Source organism: Pteropus medius, unplaced genomic scaffold, assembly GCF_902729225.1.
Source record: "Pteropus medius unplaced genomic scaffold, Ma_sr-lr_union100, whole genome shotgun sequence".
In the NCBI taxonomy this organism is placed as follows: domain Eukaryota; kingdom Metazoa; phylum Chordata; class Mammalia; order Chiroptera; family Pteropodidae; genus Pteropus; species Pteropus medius.
In genome coordinates this window covers 9,160,159-9,172,304 of record NW_024347788.1, presented here as the reverse complement: position 1 = coordinate 9,172,304, position 12,146 = coordinate 9,160,159, and the positions used below count along the sequence as shown (strand labels likewise).

General features: G+C 53.6%; 1 protein-coding gene across 1 annotated transcript in view; it reads right to left on the bottom strand.

Moving 5' to 3' along the window:
* Positions 1–426: 426 nt before the first annotated feature.
* The window catches only part of SERP2 (stress associated endoplasmic reticulum protein family member 2), a 20,300-nt gene continuing 8,580 nt past the window's right edge, over positions 427–12,146 (bottom strand). The window contains exon 3 of the mRNA XM_039877238.1: positions 427–869. Coding sequence (XP_039733172.1) covers positions 829–869 — 41 coding nt within the window. The 3' untranslated portion in view covers positions 427–828. The remainder of the gene's footprint in view (positions 870–12,146) is intronic.

Here is a 12,146-nt window from a genome sequence, read left to right as displayed (position 1 = left end):
TTCACGCCAAGGCCTGAAGCAGGCCGCAGAGCAAATGGGGACAATCGGACCTTAATGCACGTTGGACATGCTTTTTCGGAATTGAAAGAAGGAACAACGACAAAAAAACAAACAGAAAGACCAAGAAGGAGGAGGAGGAAGAGGAAAAGAAGAGGAGGAAGAGGAAGAGGAAGAGGAAGAGAGAATTGTCAAATACGTGGAAAACCCAAGGCCACAGGAATCGCCCAGTGCTTCCTGTCAGGCAGAGACCTAGGAGGCCACGCGCTGGGTCAGTCTAGCTCTGCTTCTGGCCACCAGCTCCCTGCCCCGCCCCAGCCTCATCATCAGGTTCCCCACCTCCGGCCCACCCCCCTGGGTCCCCCCCTCCCCGGAGCTATCCGGACGTGGCCTTCGCCAGAGTGTTCTCACTGTGACCCACGAGCGGTATAAGGTTGAACAAAGACATTTATTTGTAAAACCAGTTCCCAGGGGAGGAGAGACTGTATCCATAGGAAGTTAGCCGGTGACCGCGCAGAGGGCCACATGCATACATTCATGAAACCCAGGGGCAAACCAAACAGACAGCACAGCTGCTGACGCCGGGAGCCACCAGCCCTGCCAGCATAAAAGCAAAATGTCTTTTCCGCTCCAGACACAGAGGTACCAAGATGTCCTGTGAGGAGGCAGTCTGGTCTGACATCCACGATGACGTGAGCGGGGACCAGTTGCGGGAGCTTTTTATTCCTCTCCTGTTCTGTGTGGCTCATTCGCTTCCCACAGATCTCTGGCCAAGAGCGTAAGGGGTCCTCCACCCTCCGGACGGAGGAGCCGCGTCCAGTCCCGGCTGGCTCACATGCCCATCCTTATACTCTGAATGATCTGAAAGATGGCTGAGAGAGAAAACGAGACAGCTCAGAAGGCAGCCAGTGCATGGTGGGACCACGACCCTGCAGGGAACCCAGTGTCTGCCCACCCGGGCACCTGACACCTAGCCCATCGCTGACGAGATGTTCCCTAACGAGGAGTTAAGTTAACAAGAGGTCAGTGAATTTCTTGAAAAAGGCAGCCTTGCCTCGTCTGCTGATGGATTCCTCGGGGATTTATAGATAACTCCTGCTAATTCCACCGGGAGGAAAGGCCAGAAATCCCTCAGGGCCCGAGGGATTTGGCCCCCTTCCCCCATATAGTTCTGCCCTGCTGGGGTACAGGGCTTTGGTGCCAGGCCCTGTACTGATTTAACAGGTCAGTGAGGCCATCTTTTTAAAATGCCTATGACCTGGAAAACACGCAGCCCCTGAGCCAGGCAGAAAGGTGGGTGCACGAAGCTGAGCTCCTGGCTGCCCGTGACCGTGGACGTGAGCAAATCTGGCTGCCTGTATAGTCCTGGAATGTGGCTGTCTGTTATTGAGAACAAGGCTGATTTACTCCCGGCTTCACTAAATGGACCTCCTTCCTGAGATGCCCAGGGGGCGGGAGCCTGTAGCCGCCGCCGAGGATTCCTGGGACCTGCACTTATTTTGCTAAGAGCTGGTTACGGAGCCTCCCAACCCGGTTCTGCCTATTGGTTCAAATGTGTCCCAGGAAAGGAAAGCCCCAACTTCTGTTTCACACCCTCCCCGTGGGCAGTATCGGTCAATCTTGATGAAGGCAGTAATCATGAAAATGGCAACTGTCCCGTAGTAGGCGACACACCCAGGGACACAGCTTCCTAAGTAACCACAGTAAAACAAGCTATCCAGAACCCTCGAGAGAAAAGGCATTGGACGTCTCCTCTAAGGCAGCGAGCACGTGCTATGTGCCACACACCGTGCTTCGGGGACACATAGATAAACAATGCAGAGGGCCCTGGGGAATCGTTGGACGGCTAGATCTGAAGTGTAGATCAAGCACCAATGCATTTTTTTTTTCTTAAAAACAAACAAACAAAAAACAAAACCCCACGCACATCATTCCTACTTTCTTGAACTGGATGTACACCAAACACGATTTAATGCTAACTGTCCAGGAACGTTCAGTGTGACCACACGTGAACAGTAATCGATCAGACGCCGCTGTGGTATCATTATGGGGAGGTGCACAAGCGGTCGGCTCTCCCCCCGGCCTCTTGTTTCTGCCTCTTACTGTTTTTTTTTTTCTTGTCTCCATTATTCATCTCTTCGCTGTTACCACACTGACCTCAGTGGGCTTCTCTTATCACGTTGCCCTGGACCATGAGAATTACGTGTCAAATTAGAGCCAACCAGCTCTGTGTGACCGAGGGAGTTAATGCACCGACTCGCGATGTTTAATTCTGGTCGCACTAGATGTTTGCTTGGCCTATGCTGGGTTTGGGGGTGGGTCTTGACGGCAGTTGCTAGATGGATAAGAACGTATCTTACCGAAATGTATAGGCTCACAGAAATAGCTGACGTGTCTGTCCTCACCACCCAAGGCTGCAGGGAAAGAAATATAAACATCTGGTATTCTGGCCTACGAGGAGGACTGGGAGGCAGCTATAGCGTCGACCACATTGAGAAACCGATGTTTACGTCTCCCATGCCTCAGGCTTGGGGATCCCCGAAACATCCCTCATCCGGTAGAGTGGAATGACAGTACCAGGTGACCTGGTTGGACTTCCAGGTCTTCGCTGAATGGCTGTGTGACGGGGCGGATCGCTTAACCTCTTCCCGCCTGTTTCCTCTTCTGTAAAGTGAGGACCATGATGCATGCGGGGCTGTTAAGAGAATTAAGTGGTCTGACTTCTGTGAAGGTTCCTCACGCAGCAGCACCTGGCGTGTGGGAGCTGGCGCTGTCATCACGACCGTTACATCAACAGGGACTGCTGCTCCTCCATGTCTGAGCCGCGGGACGGCCTGCCACCCTGAGGAGGCGTGCACTTCGGGAAATTACTAAACCGTTCTGACTCCTCTATTTGTAAAACTGGAGATAGCATGTGCCTCCGAGGATTGTGAGGAATAAATAAAATGACATAAGTAAAAGATCTTCCATGAGAGATGCTCAACCATGTTATTTGTCTCTTAATTTCATCCTTAGACAAGAAATCATTTTCAGCGGGACGCAGGTCGGCAGATAGGCGACAGTCTGTGCCTCGGTCTGTTAAACCCCATCAGGTTGATTCATGACCTTGAAAGTGCTTGGTACTGATTAAGCCACTCAGTTCTTTTGAAGGAACTGCTGTGAATTTCTCTAAAGAATCCTTGACAAAATTTGCTTGTCTCGGTGTAGCAACACTTCCATGAAAACAGCTGACCTATTTCTGAGTCTGCTTTAAAAACGAAAGATCATTCCCAACCCTGAGTCCACGAATTGACATGTAAAAACCCGATAGTCCTCAACATGTTTATAGTGACCCTTTACAATCGAACCGTCTTGGAGAATTCCCTTTGAATAGTCTATTTTAAGTTCACCGTTTGCCTCCACAGCTCAGATAATGGAGAGATGGTTGTGTTTATCACACCCTTCTCGGTGTGTCAACGTGTTTAAGGAGGCTTCACCACCCTACCCCAATTATATGAATTGTAATTCTGTGTGCCCGCCGGTAATGACCCTCGGAGCAACCCCGGCCCTCTGAAGGCTGGCTTTCCGAGGCGGTGAACAGGAAGGGAGCTGAACGCTTGTTCAAAGCAGGGAAGTGGGGGGTCTAGAGCCTGACAAGTTAATAACTTAACAGTGGGTGACCGAAGCCGAGGAAACGGCTGAGCGGGCTGCAGGAAGGGGGCGCTGGGCAGGCGGCGGGGAGGAGAGATGCCGGCCGAGGGAGAGATGGGTGGCGTCCCAGGTCGGGGGACCCGGCCTCACGTGGGTCTCAGAAATTCAGAGAAACCCAGGCGAGGGCGGAATGTACGGATTCCAGAGCCTCTCCACGCTCCAGCCCCGTCCTGTGACATCCTTAGGCTCAATGCGCAAGAACCACTCACACTCGGAAACCAAACCAACCGGGACGGTCCTCCTCACTCCACGTCTCCGCTCCACAGCCACCTTCTCATCCCGGGCACCACTATTTCCAGAAAGCGTTACTTCCTCCAAGTCCTCGCCGTGGATTCCCGCCCCGGTCCACCCGCGTTAGCCTCTGCTCTCTTCGCCCCATCGGAATATCTCTTGCTAAAGTCACAGATGACCTTCCACGTTACTTAATCCCACAGGTATTCGTCGGCTGCTTTTGCTTCACTGCCCTGGTCACCCTCGCCGCGCTCTCCCTCCTCGAGACTCCTCTGCCCTCGGCCTCTGTGACACTGTCTCCTCCTCGTTTCTGGTTTCCTCCTTCACTTGGCTCTGTACACAAAACGTGTTCCCCGGGTCGCCAGCTCCGCCCGATCAGCACGTTTCCCAGGGAGCATTCTGGCTTTTCCTCTCCTTCGTTACATTCTCTCTCCCTGAGCGATCGCATCCACAGTTTCAGCTGCCACTTAGCGTTCGATGACTCGTCCGTGTGCACTGCCAGCCCCGATGGCTCCTCCGAGCTCCAGACCCGCACCTTCTACCATGCGACTGATACCTACACTTCGGGGGCTCAAAGGCACGTCAGCTCCACAGGATTGTCTCACGGTCTCTGCCCACTGCCAACCCTGGCATCCTTATCCTCCACCCTGCATATAGACCATTCCTAACGCTTCTAACTGATAACCAAGACCTGCGGACTTTACCTAAGAATCTTGTGACTAGGCACCCTTCTCTCCATTCCTCCAGAAAACACCCTGGTCCAAGTGACCATCGTCTGTGTCCAGGCGCCTACGATGGCCTCCAACACCGGTCTCCTCTTACAATCTTCCATCCTATCTCCATACTATAGATTTACTTTTTAAGTAAAAATAAATGACTGTGTCATCCCGGCGTTTAAAGCACATCGAAAGCTTCGCATTGCCCAATCTGTGATGAGGCCTCCGTCATCAAGGCCCCTGGCCCCCGTCGACCTGTCCAGACCCATCCCACGTCACTCTCCCCCTCTCCTGGGTAACCCCTCGTGGTTTCGAAAGCTCTCAGCTCTATCGGCTCTTCCACGTGCCGTTCTTTCTGTCTGAAATACTTTCCCCACCCACCCCGCTTGCCCAATTTTCCTTCGTGATTTGAAAGTTGTATCTTTGGAGAAGCCTTCTTTGACCATTTGAGCAAGAGTTTTTAACCTCGAGTGTGTATCCCCCATGTCCCAAGGACGTATGGAAACACAGATACGGGGCCCCGCCCCCAAAGTTTCTAACCCAGTGGGTGTGGGGTGGGAAACGAGACTGCTTTTCTAACGGGTTCCCAGGTGATACACTTTGAGAGCCACTTACCTGGAGTACAGCAGCCTTCCGTATTATATGCTTTCCTAGCCCTATACACCTCTCCTTCACATACCTTCACGGCTGAAATTTTACATGTTTTAGCATGATTACCTAATGAACTCATCTCGCCTCCCTACCAGACCGTACGCTTCAGGAACCTTGGATAATTTCGGTCACGACTCTATCCTTGGGCCTAGCTCAGCACTGGGCACATAGTAGGTCCTCAGTAAATATTTATTGAAGGAATGAAAGGCAAATAATCACAAAGGGTCTGGAGGACAATACATATTAATAGCCGCGGGTGGTCACTTTGTAAGCCCAGACGAGCATCCGATGGATACCGTTGGATCCAAACGTCCCCGATCTCCGTCCTTGGAGGAGAAGTGAAGTCATGACAGATCATAAACTCCTTAAGGCCTGGGCCGCACCTGCCCAGCCCACTCTCGCCCTGGGGACTGGCCCGCCCCAGCTCGTTGGGAGTGTAAGGAGGACACAGCGATGTTAGAAGTGGATCTCCTTGGAAACTGTCAGAAAGCTGGGCATGAGGACAGTGCCAGAAAGCCGCCCTGCCAGACAAGGGGAGGCTTCGTGAAGACATTGCTATTGAAAATAGTTGACGATAAGAGAGATCGAGGAAGTTGCTGAGGAGAGGGGTTGCGACGGGCCAGAGGAATAGCCTTTAGGAGGATCAGACGGCTCCAGAAATGACACAACTCGATCATTTTCATTTAAAAAAAATGAAAGATAAAAGCAGAAGAGCTGGCAGGAAAAGTATGAACCTGTGAGAGACAAGCAGAAACGGGAGGAGACGAGGCGTTGCAAAGGTGAGCTGTCAAAGAATCTGCACAAACACGGTCCGAGGCAAGGGACCATTTCCTGGTGGCTTCTCCAGAGACAGAGAAGAGGGTGAGATGCCAAGGACAGGCGGGTGTGGGCAGGTGCTGTTAGAAGAAGGGACATTATTAGCAGAGAACGAGATGTTCTCCCCACACACTGAAGTGGCACACGGTGGAAGGAGACTGTACACAAACCTAAATGCTCCGTGGGGCACAGGGCGGAGGGTGGCACATGACAAAGGAGGCCACGAGTCACCTTGAGGGAGCCAATGGCCGATGAGCGACCTCGTCCGCCTCCGATGCAGAGGCAGGAGCTCCAGAGCCACCATGCGTCCCCAGCCTCTCCTCGGTGGCTTCTCCAGGGCCGCCCTGTTCTACGAACGTCCAGCTGCCAGTCTCGGGGGGAAGGGGACTCCCGTCTGGGTGTCACAGTTTCGGGAAGGTTCTGGTGGTCTCCAGGAAAGGCCAGTGCTTATGCGGTCGACCTGCAAACACGGCGAATTCGCATCCGTCCTGGAGGAAGTGTCCAGGAAAACGTCAGCCGACAGGGCGCCTGGCGGCCTGGGTGGGGAGCAGCCGTGCTGGGCGGCGGCCACACACCTGGGACCTCGGGACAGCGTGCCTTTCCTGGCAGGGAAAGTGGGACGTGTTCAAACAGGAGTTGTCTTCAGTGTGCGGTCATACGCTCAAGGCCTCACGACGGTGGCCGCGTCCTGCCTCGCAGCACCTCGGGGGTGGCGAGAGAGACGACAGTCCCGAGGCTGGAGGTGGGGCCTGGGCGCCAGCTCCCCCGCTTCTGAGCTACGGGACGGGACGCTGGCTGATCTCTGCCACGACCCTCAGCTTCGTGATCCGTGCAAATAGGTTCCGGAGCCTCTCTGCGGGGATCACGTGACTAGACGAGGACGTGGACACTCGTCTAGTGGACACGTAGGGCCAGGATCATACTGAGCACGCAAGAAACGGAAACCAAAAGCGTTGTCTGAACCAGTCCCGCTCATCCCCATGGGCTAGTTTACGAAGAGTTCTTTCTGGAAATAGAAAAGAGGCTCCAGCTGCCCCTGCAGAGGTGACGCCGCTGAGCTCTGGCTGACAACCCCGCCCTCTACCTGCCCAGGTGGCACCTGGGGGCTCAGGCCGTGTCCTCTGTGTCACGGAGCCAGCTGTGCTCCCCTGGCACAGGTGTTCTCAGCCTCACACAGCGGAACCACCAGAAAGGTCGTGATGGATTCTTTCTTTCCTTGTGAGCCCTGGGAACCTTGGTCGGAACCTCGCCAAGGAGGTCAAGAGCTGGGAGCCACTGTGACTAAGGACCGGTGACGATAACGAGCATTTATACCACCACCACCACCACCACCAAGACGCCACTGAACGGCTGACATGCACTGACCTTCGGGTCCTGTCCCTCCCCCCTGCTATCCTTCATGAAAGCGAAAGCGGCCAGTCCCGAGACGGAGGGGTGTGGCCCTTCCAGAAACAGGGAGGCCCCTGGTGCCCTGAAACATGAAGATGGGGGAGTCCAGGCCCAACCAGAAACATCTCAGGGAACCACTTCTTCCCATCTCCTCTGAATAGCCTGTCCTGAAAAGCGGACCTGTCTGCGACAAGCTCTCTCTCCCCTCCCCCCGCGGGAGAGTCCCTGGAGGATACAGGACAAGAGCACAGTCTGCGAACTGACAGACAAAAGGAAGGTCTCTGCCCAGAAACAGGGCACGACTCACAGCCGATGGTGCCAAATGAACCCAGCAGGCGCTTCGCTGCGAGGCGCTGACCCCGTGAGAGCAGAGGCCAGCCGAGGGACCGGCCGTCTCCTATTTGATGGCTGCGAGGCTCTGGCTGTGCATTCCCTGCTGGGGGTGAGAAGAATCAGAATATCCAGCACCACGGGAGGTACCTCACTCACACGCATACACACACACACACACACAGACGCACGCACACAGACACACACAGGCATACCTTTCATTGCCGCTGGACACGCTGGTCATGCAGCACGCATTACTAATGCCATACCTGGCACAGAGGGCGTACAGACGTGCACCACATAGCAACCTGGGCGCCTGGATCTGCACACCATACGCACAGACACACACACACACCTGGGAGGCTTCTGAACTGGCATCTGGTTCTGCTTTACCACACAGAGGACAGATGCGCGCATAATACGCTGGATCTGTTGCCCACAGACGACGCTTCCTTCAGATGCCACCATAAACAGACATGCCTGGATCTGCCTGGAGGCACACGGGAATAGCCTGGGCCAGCATGCCTTTACTACACACAGAGGAACGCATTACAGACGACACCACATGCGCATTGGTCTTACATGCACGCATGCCTTGCCGCAGAGACACACGAGACGACAATATCTGACACACAGATGCATGCAGCACCTGAACGCATATGACACACAGCGATGCACAGGATGGCAGACCTGGATCCGCTGGGCGAACAGCTATCTCTCGTTTGTTGCCCCATTTGAACAAAGAGTTCTGTGCCTTAAAAAAAAGAGAAAAAGCTAAAAACCACTAGTCGACATGTTTTGTTCTTAAAATACACTTAATTTTTTTCTGAACGAAAAAGTATTATATGCTCACTGACAAAATTGGAAAATGAAGAAAACGATGAAGAAAATGACAGTTGCTGGCTCGTCCTCACACGGGACAGGTCCCTTCGGTGGAGGGTACAGGCGCCTGGGCTTCTGGAACACCCCGGCTTCTGTAATTCTCATCGTCTATAATTAGGAAATGAATATCCGGCTTTGCCAGGGAGACAGAAGATGGAAATTAGGACTAGTAAGGGAGGAGTAGTCTGAGGGAGGGAGCTGGGGCCAGGCTGAGAATCACACGGTGAAGGGGACTCGTGGGGACTCGTGGGGACTCTACGAATCCCAGTTCAAACCTCAGTGACAAGTAAGGATGGAGGAGGGTGCAGCCGTGTTGCAAAGAGAGCTCAGCCTGCGGCTTCCTGCACCACACGGCATCACAGAGGGGCTCGGAAAACGTGACTCATACGACAGGATCCCAGAAACATGCAAATGCGGGCTAAACAACCAAGCTGTCCGAACAGCTAACAGGTTAAGGGAAAGACCTAATTTCATCGAGTCCAGGAGGCGTTCTCGTCAAAGAGGAAAGCTGACCGTGCTGAAGACACTTGTCCTGTGAACGCGATGGCACTTCCTTTACAAAACGGTTAGGCGAGGGACAGCAAAGACGGGCATGTGACCCTGCCGTTGCGCCCATGTCCCTGACAGACATTACTAATTGACTGTAGCTCACTTTCCCATGGAGCTTTGGTGTGGCCTCAGACTCCTCAGTAAGGCTTTTAACAGAGCTGAGGACAAGAAGAAGAGAGAAACGCAGGGGCGAGGCTTCGCCCCTCCACCCCGCCACCCAGCGGCGACCGAGCATCCTGATCCATCGTCCGGGGAAGGGCCCAGGACCGCGAGTGTCTTGCGAAGAGAGCAGATGGCAGATCTGTGTGACAGCATCTCTGTTATCTCAGACAGACATTACGGGTCACGTTTGTCTCTGAGCCTCAAGATAAAACAAGCGCTCTTCAGAAGCTATCAAACAGTTTCCCCAAGAGGCAGGTTTTGAAACGGGAGACCGAGAGGGCCGGGAAGAGCTGCTTATCTGCGAGGGCCCCGCCGCCTGCAGAAATGGAAGATAATGTTTTTATAAAACGGCGTTGGCGGGGGAGGGGGTGAGTTAGATCCCTGGGGCTTCAGTGTGGATCTGCAGTCCTGGGAGATGAAATAAATATAAATGCAATCAGTTAGAAAGGCCCCAGCAGTGCAAAGTCCCAGGGCCTAGACTTGGCCAAGAAAAGTTTCTGGCCTGTTGGAATAATCCTGAGGGAACTCCTAACAGGGCTTCTCCTGAGCCGTGGGCTTTAGATTTCTGACAGAACGTATGTCACGTTAATAACAATAAAGCCGGTTAACCTAACTAAACAAAAGCAAAGCCCGAGATGGCCCCAAGATGTCCTGCCTGGGTAACCCTGTGTCCGCAAAGATGCTCGGTTCCCAAGGCTTTTCCACCGCACGGAGAAAACTTTCATAGTGAAACTGTAGTGTGTTGGGGCTGCGTTAAGGATACGCAACTTAACATTTCACTTCTGATATTCGACTTAAAGTGCAAACCGCTATTCACCGATTTTCGTCTGCACGTGGGGGCCTCCTTTCTCTTGCGTGGGGAGATCTGAAAGCTTTGGGTGCTTTACCTCGGGAAAATAGCCTTCGGCACCCAGGCTGCCACTGCTTACATTCCAGTGAAGAGGCAGAGCCTAGTGCTTTCCAAAAGATGCAGGAAAGTGTGATGGCCGAGCTTGCCAATTAAAGGCACAGCTCAGGAGGAAGAACGGCAAAGAGGAGCCCAAACACCTATGGCACACGAGCCCCATCCACGGTGCCACCGTTTTCCACGAGGGCCATAGGGACAGAGGTGGCGGTGGTGTCTGAGGCCTGCCCTCCGGGTCAGCACTCACATCCCTGGACCTGTTCGAGGCCAGGACCACTTCGGGAGGGGCTTCTATTATCCTTCTTTGATCGATAAGGAAATCAATACAGAGGGAGTAAATAACTTGGTCAAAGCTGTTCGGCTGGTAAATAGCAAATCCAGGCTTTGAATCCAGATTTGGCATATTCAAAACTATCCCCCCCCCGAGGCCTCTTCTCCTGTTGCTGCCAGTTGGTCAGGTTTCAAAGAAGTGTCTGGCCTCACGGACCTTTTGCAATTATGGATCATGGAAACCGACTTACATGAGGAGGGATGTACGTAGACAAACCTCCTCCAACTGCCTCTTAACCGGGTAACGTATTGGATGTTACAATCATGTCCCTGGGCCGGACTCAGACCTTGGGGGACTCAGGGCAGCCCCAGCACTCTTATATCTAATCTCCCGGTGAGGGGTGGGCGTTCCCTGGGGGTGCGTCTGGGGCCGGGGTCTCTCCCCGCCTTCCCTTCCATTATCTTGCTCTCATCAGGCACAAAAGGCACTTGGGGAGAGTGAGGGAGGCCACAGGAACCGAGACTAGGAAGCCAGAGGTCGAGAGTTTGCCATGGCACAGTGCTCCCCAAAATAAAGGGTCCTGCACCCCCCTGGAGGTGTGTTAACTTGTTTTCCACGTCAAAGGGAGTCAGGGTGACCACTAAGTGAGTATGTACTTAAATGCCAACAGTTTTCCAGCCAAAATTCTTTCCCAGAATACAGCTAGGAAAACACGGAAGATGTGCACGCCCCTTTCCTCGCCTGGCCTGAATGTTCATTTACCTTAGGCACGGTGACACTGCCTGTGAAAACGGCACTCTGTCTAACCAGTCATCAGGTAGGAAGGTGGGTTAATAGGGTAAGAGCCTAAAAGCAAGTGAGTCTCTCGAGAGAATCAGATCAATGACTGACCTCTTCATCAACTTTAGAAGATTTCACATTTTTCCTGTCTGCATAAAAACATACAAAATAGGAACAAGCAATGACATGAACTCGGAGAGGGCACAGGACCTCATAGGTATCACTGGGACTTGGTGAAATGGGACTCGAGCTTGGCATTGGGGTACCTCGTTCGCAGGAGGGAGACCCGGAAAGGGACAGGAGGCGTGTGTGTCTGGAGAGGCGTGTGAACCCTACGCTCGGCACAGGCGGGGGTGCCCCCTACTTTGGATGACAGGTCTGGGACAGAGGCGAGGGAGAGCAGGCATGAGGGCCTTCGACCATCTCAGCGTCAAGAAGCCTCGTTGCGTCAGGCAGAGGAGCCCATCAGCGGAACGGCCAGGCTTGAGGAAACCGCATTGCATTAGATGTAGAGATAGGTTGGGGAGCCTATGGCCTGTGTCCCCGAAACTGAGAAACTCAAGACAGACGGTAGGCTCAGCGAAACGCATCGAACTGTGACTAATCCCAGAGAGGTGGCCGGCCAGGGGGACATATCTCAAGGAGACATTGTGTTCTTCATGACATGCTTGGTTTAGAAAAGGATGTGCACAGGGATAGGAGGGCACGGGACCAAGGACACCCTGGGAAGGGTGACACATCTCTGTGAGAGCGCTGCCCGACTCAGCCGAGGTTCCCC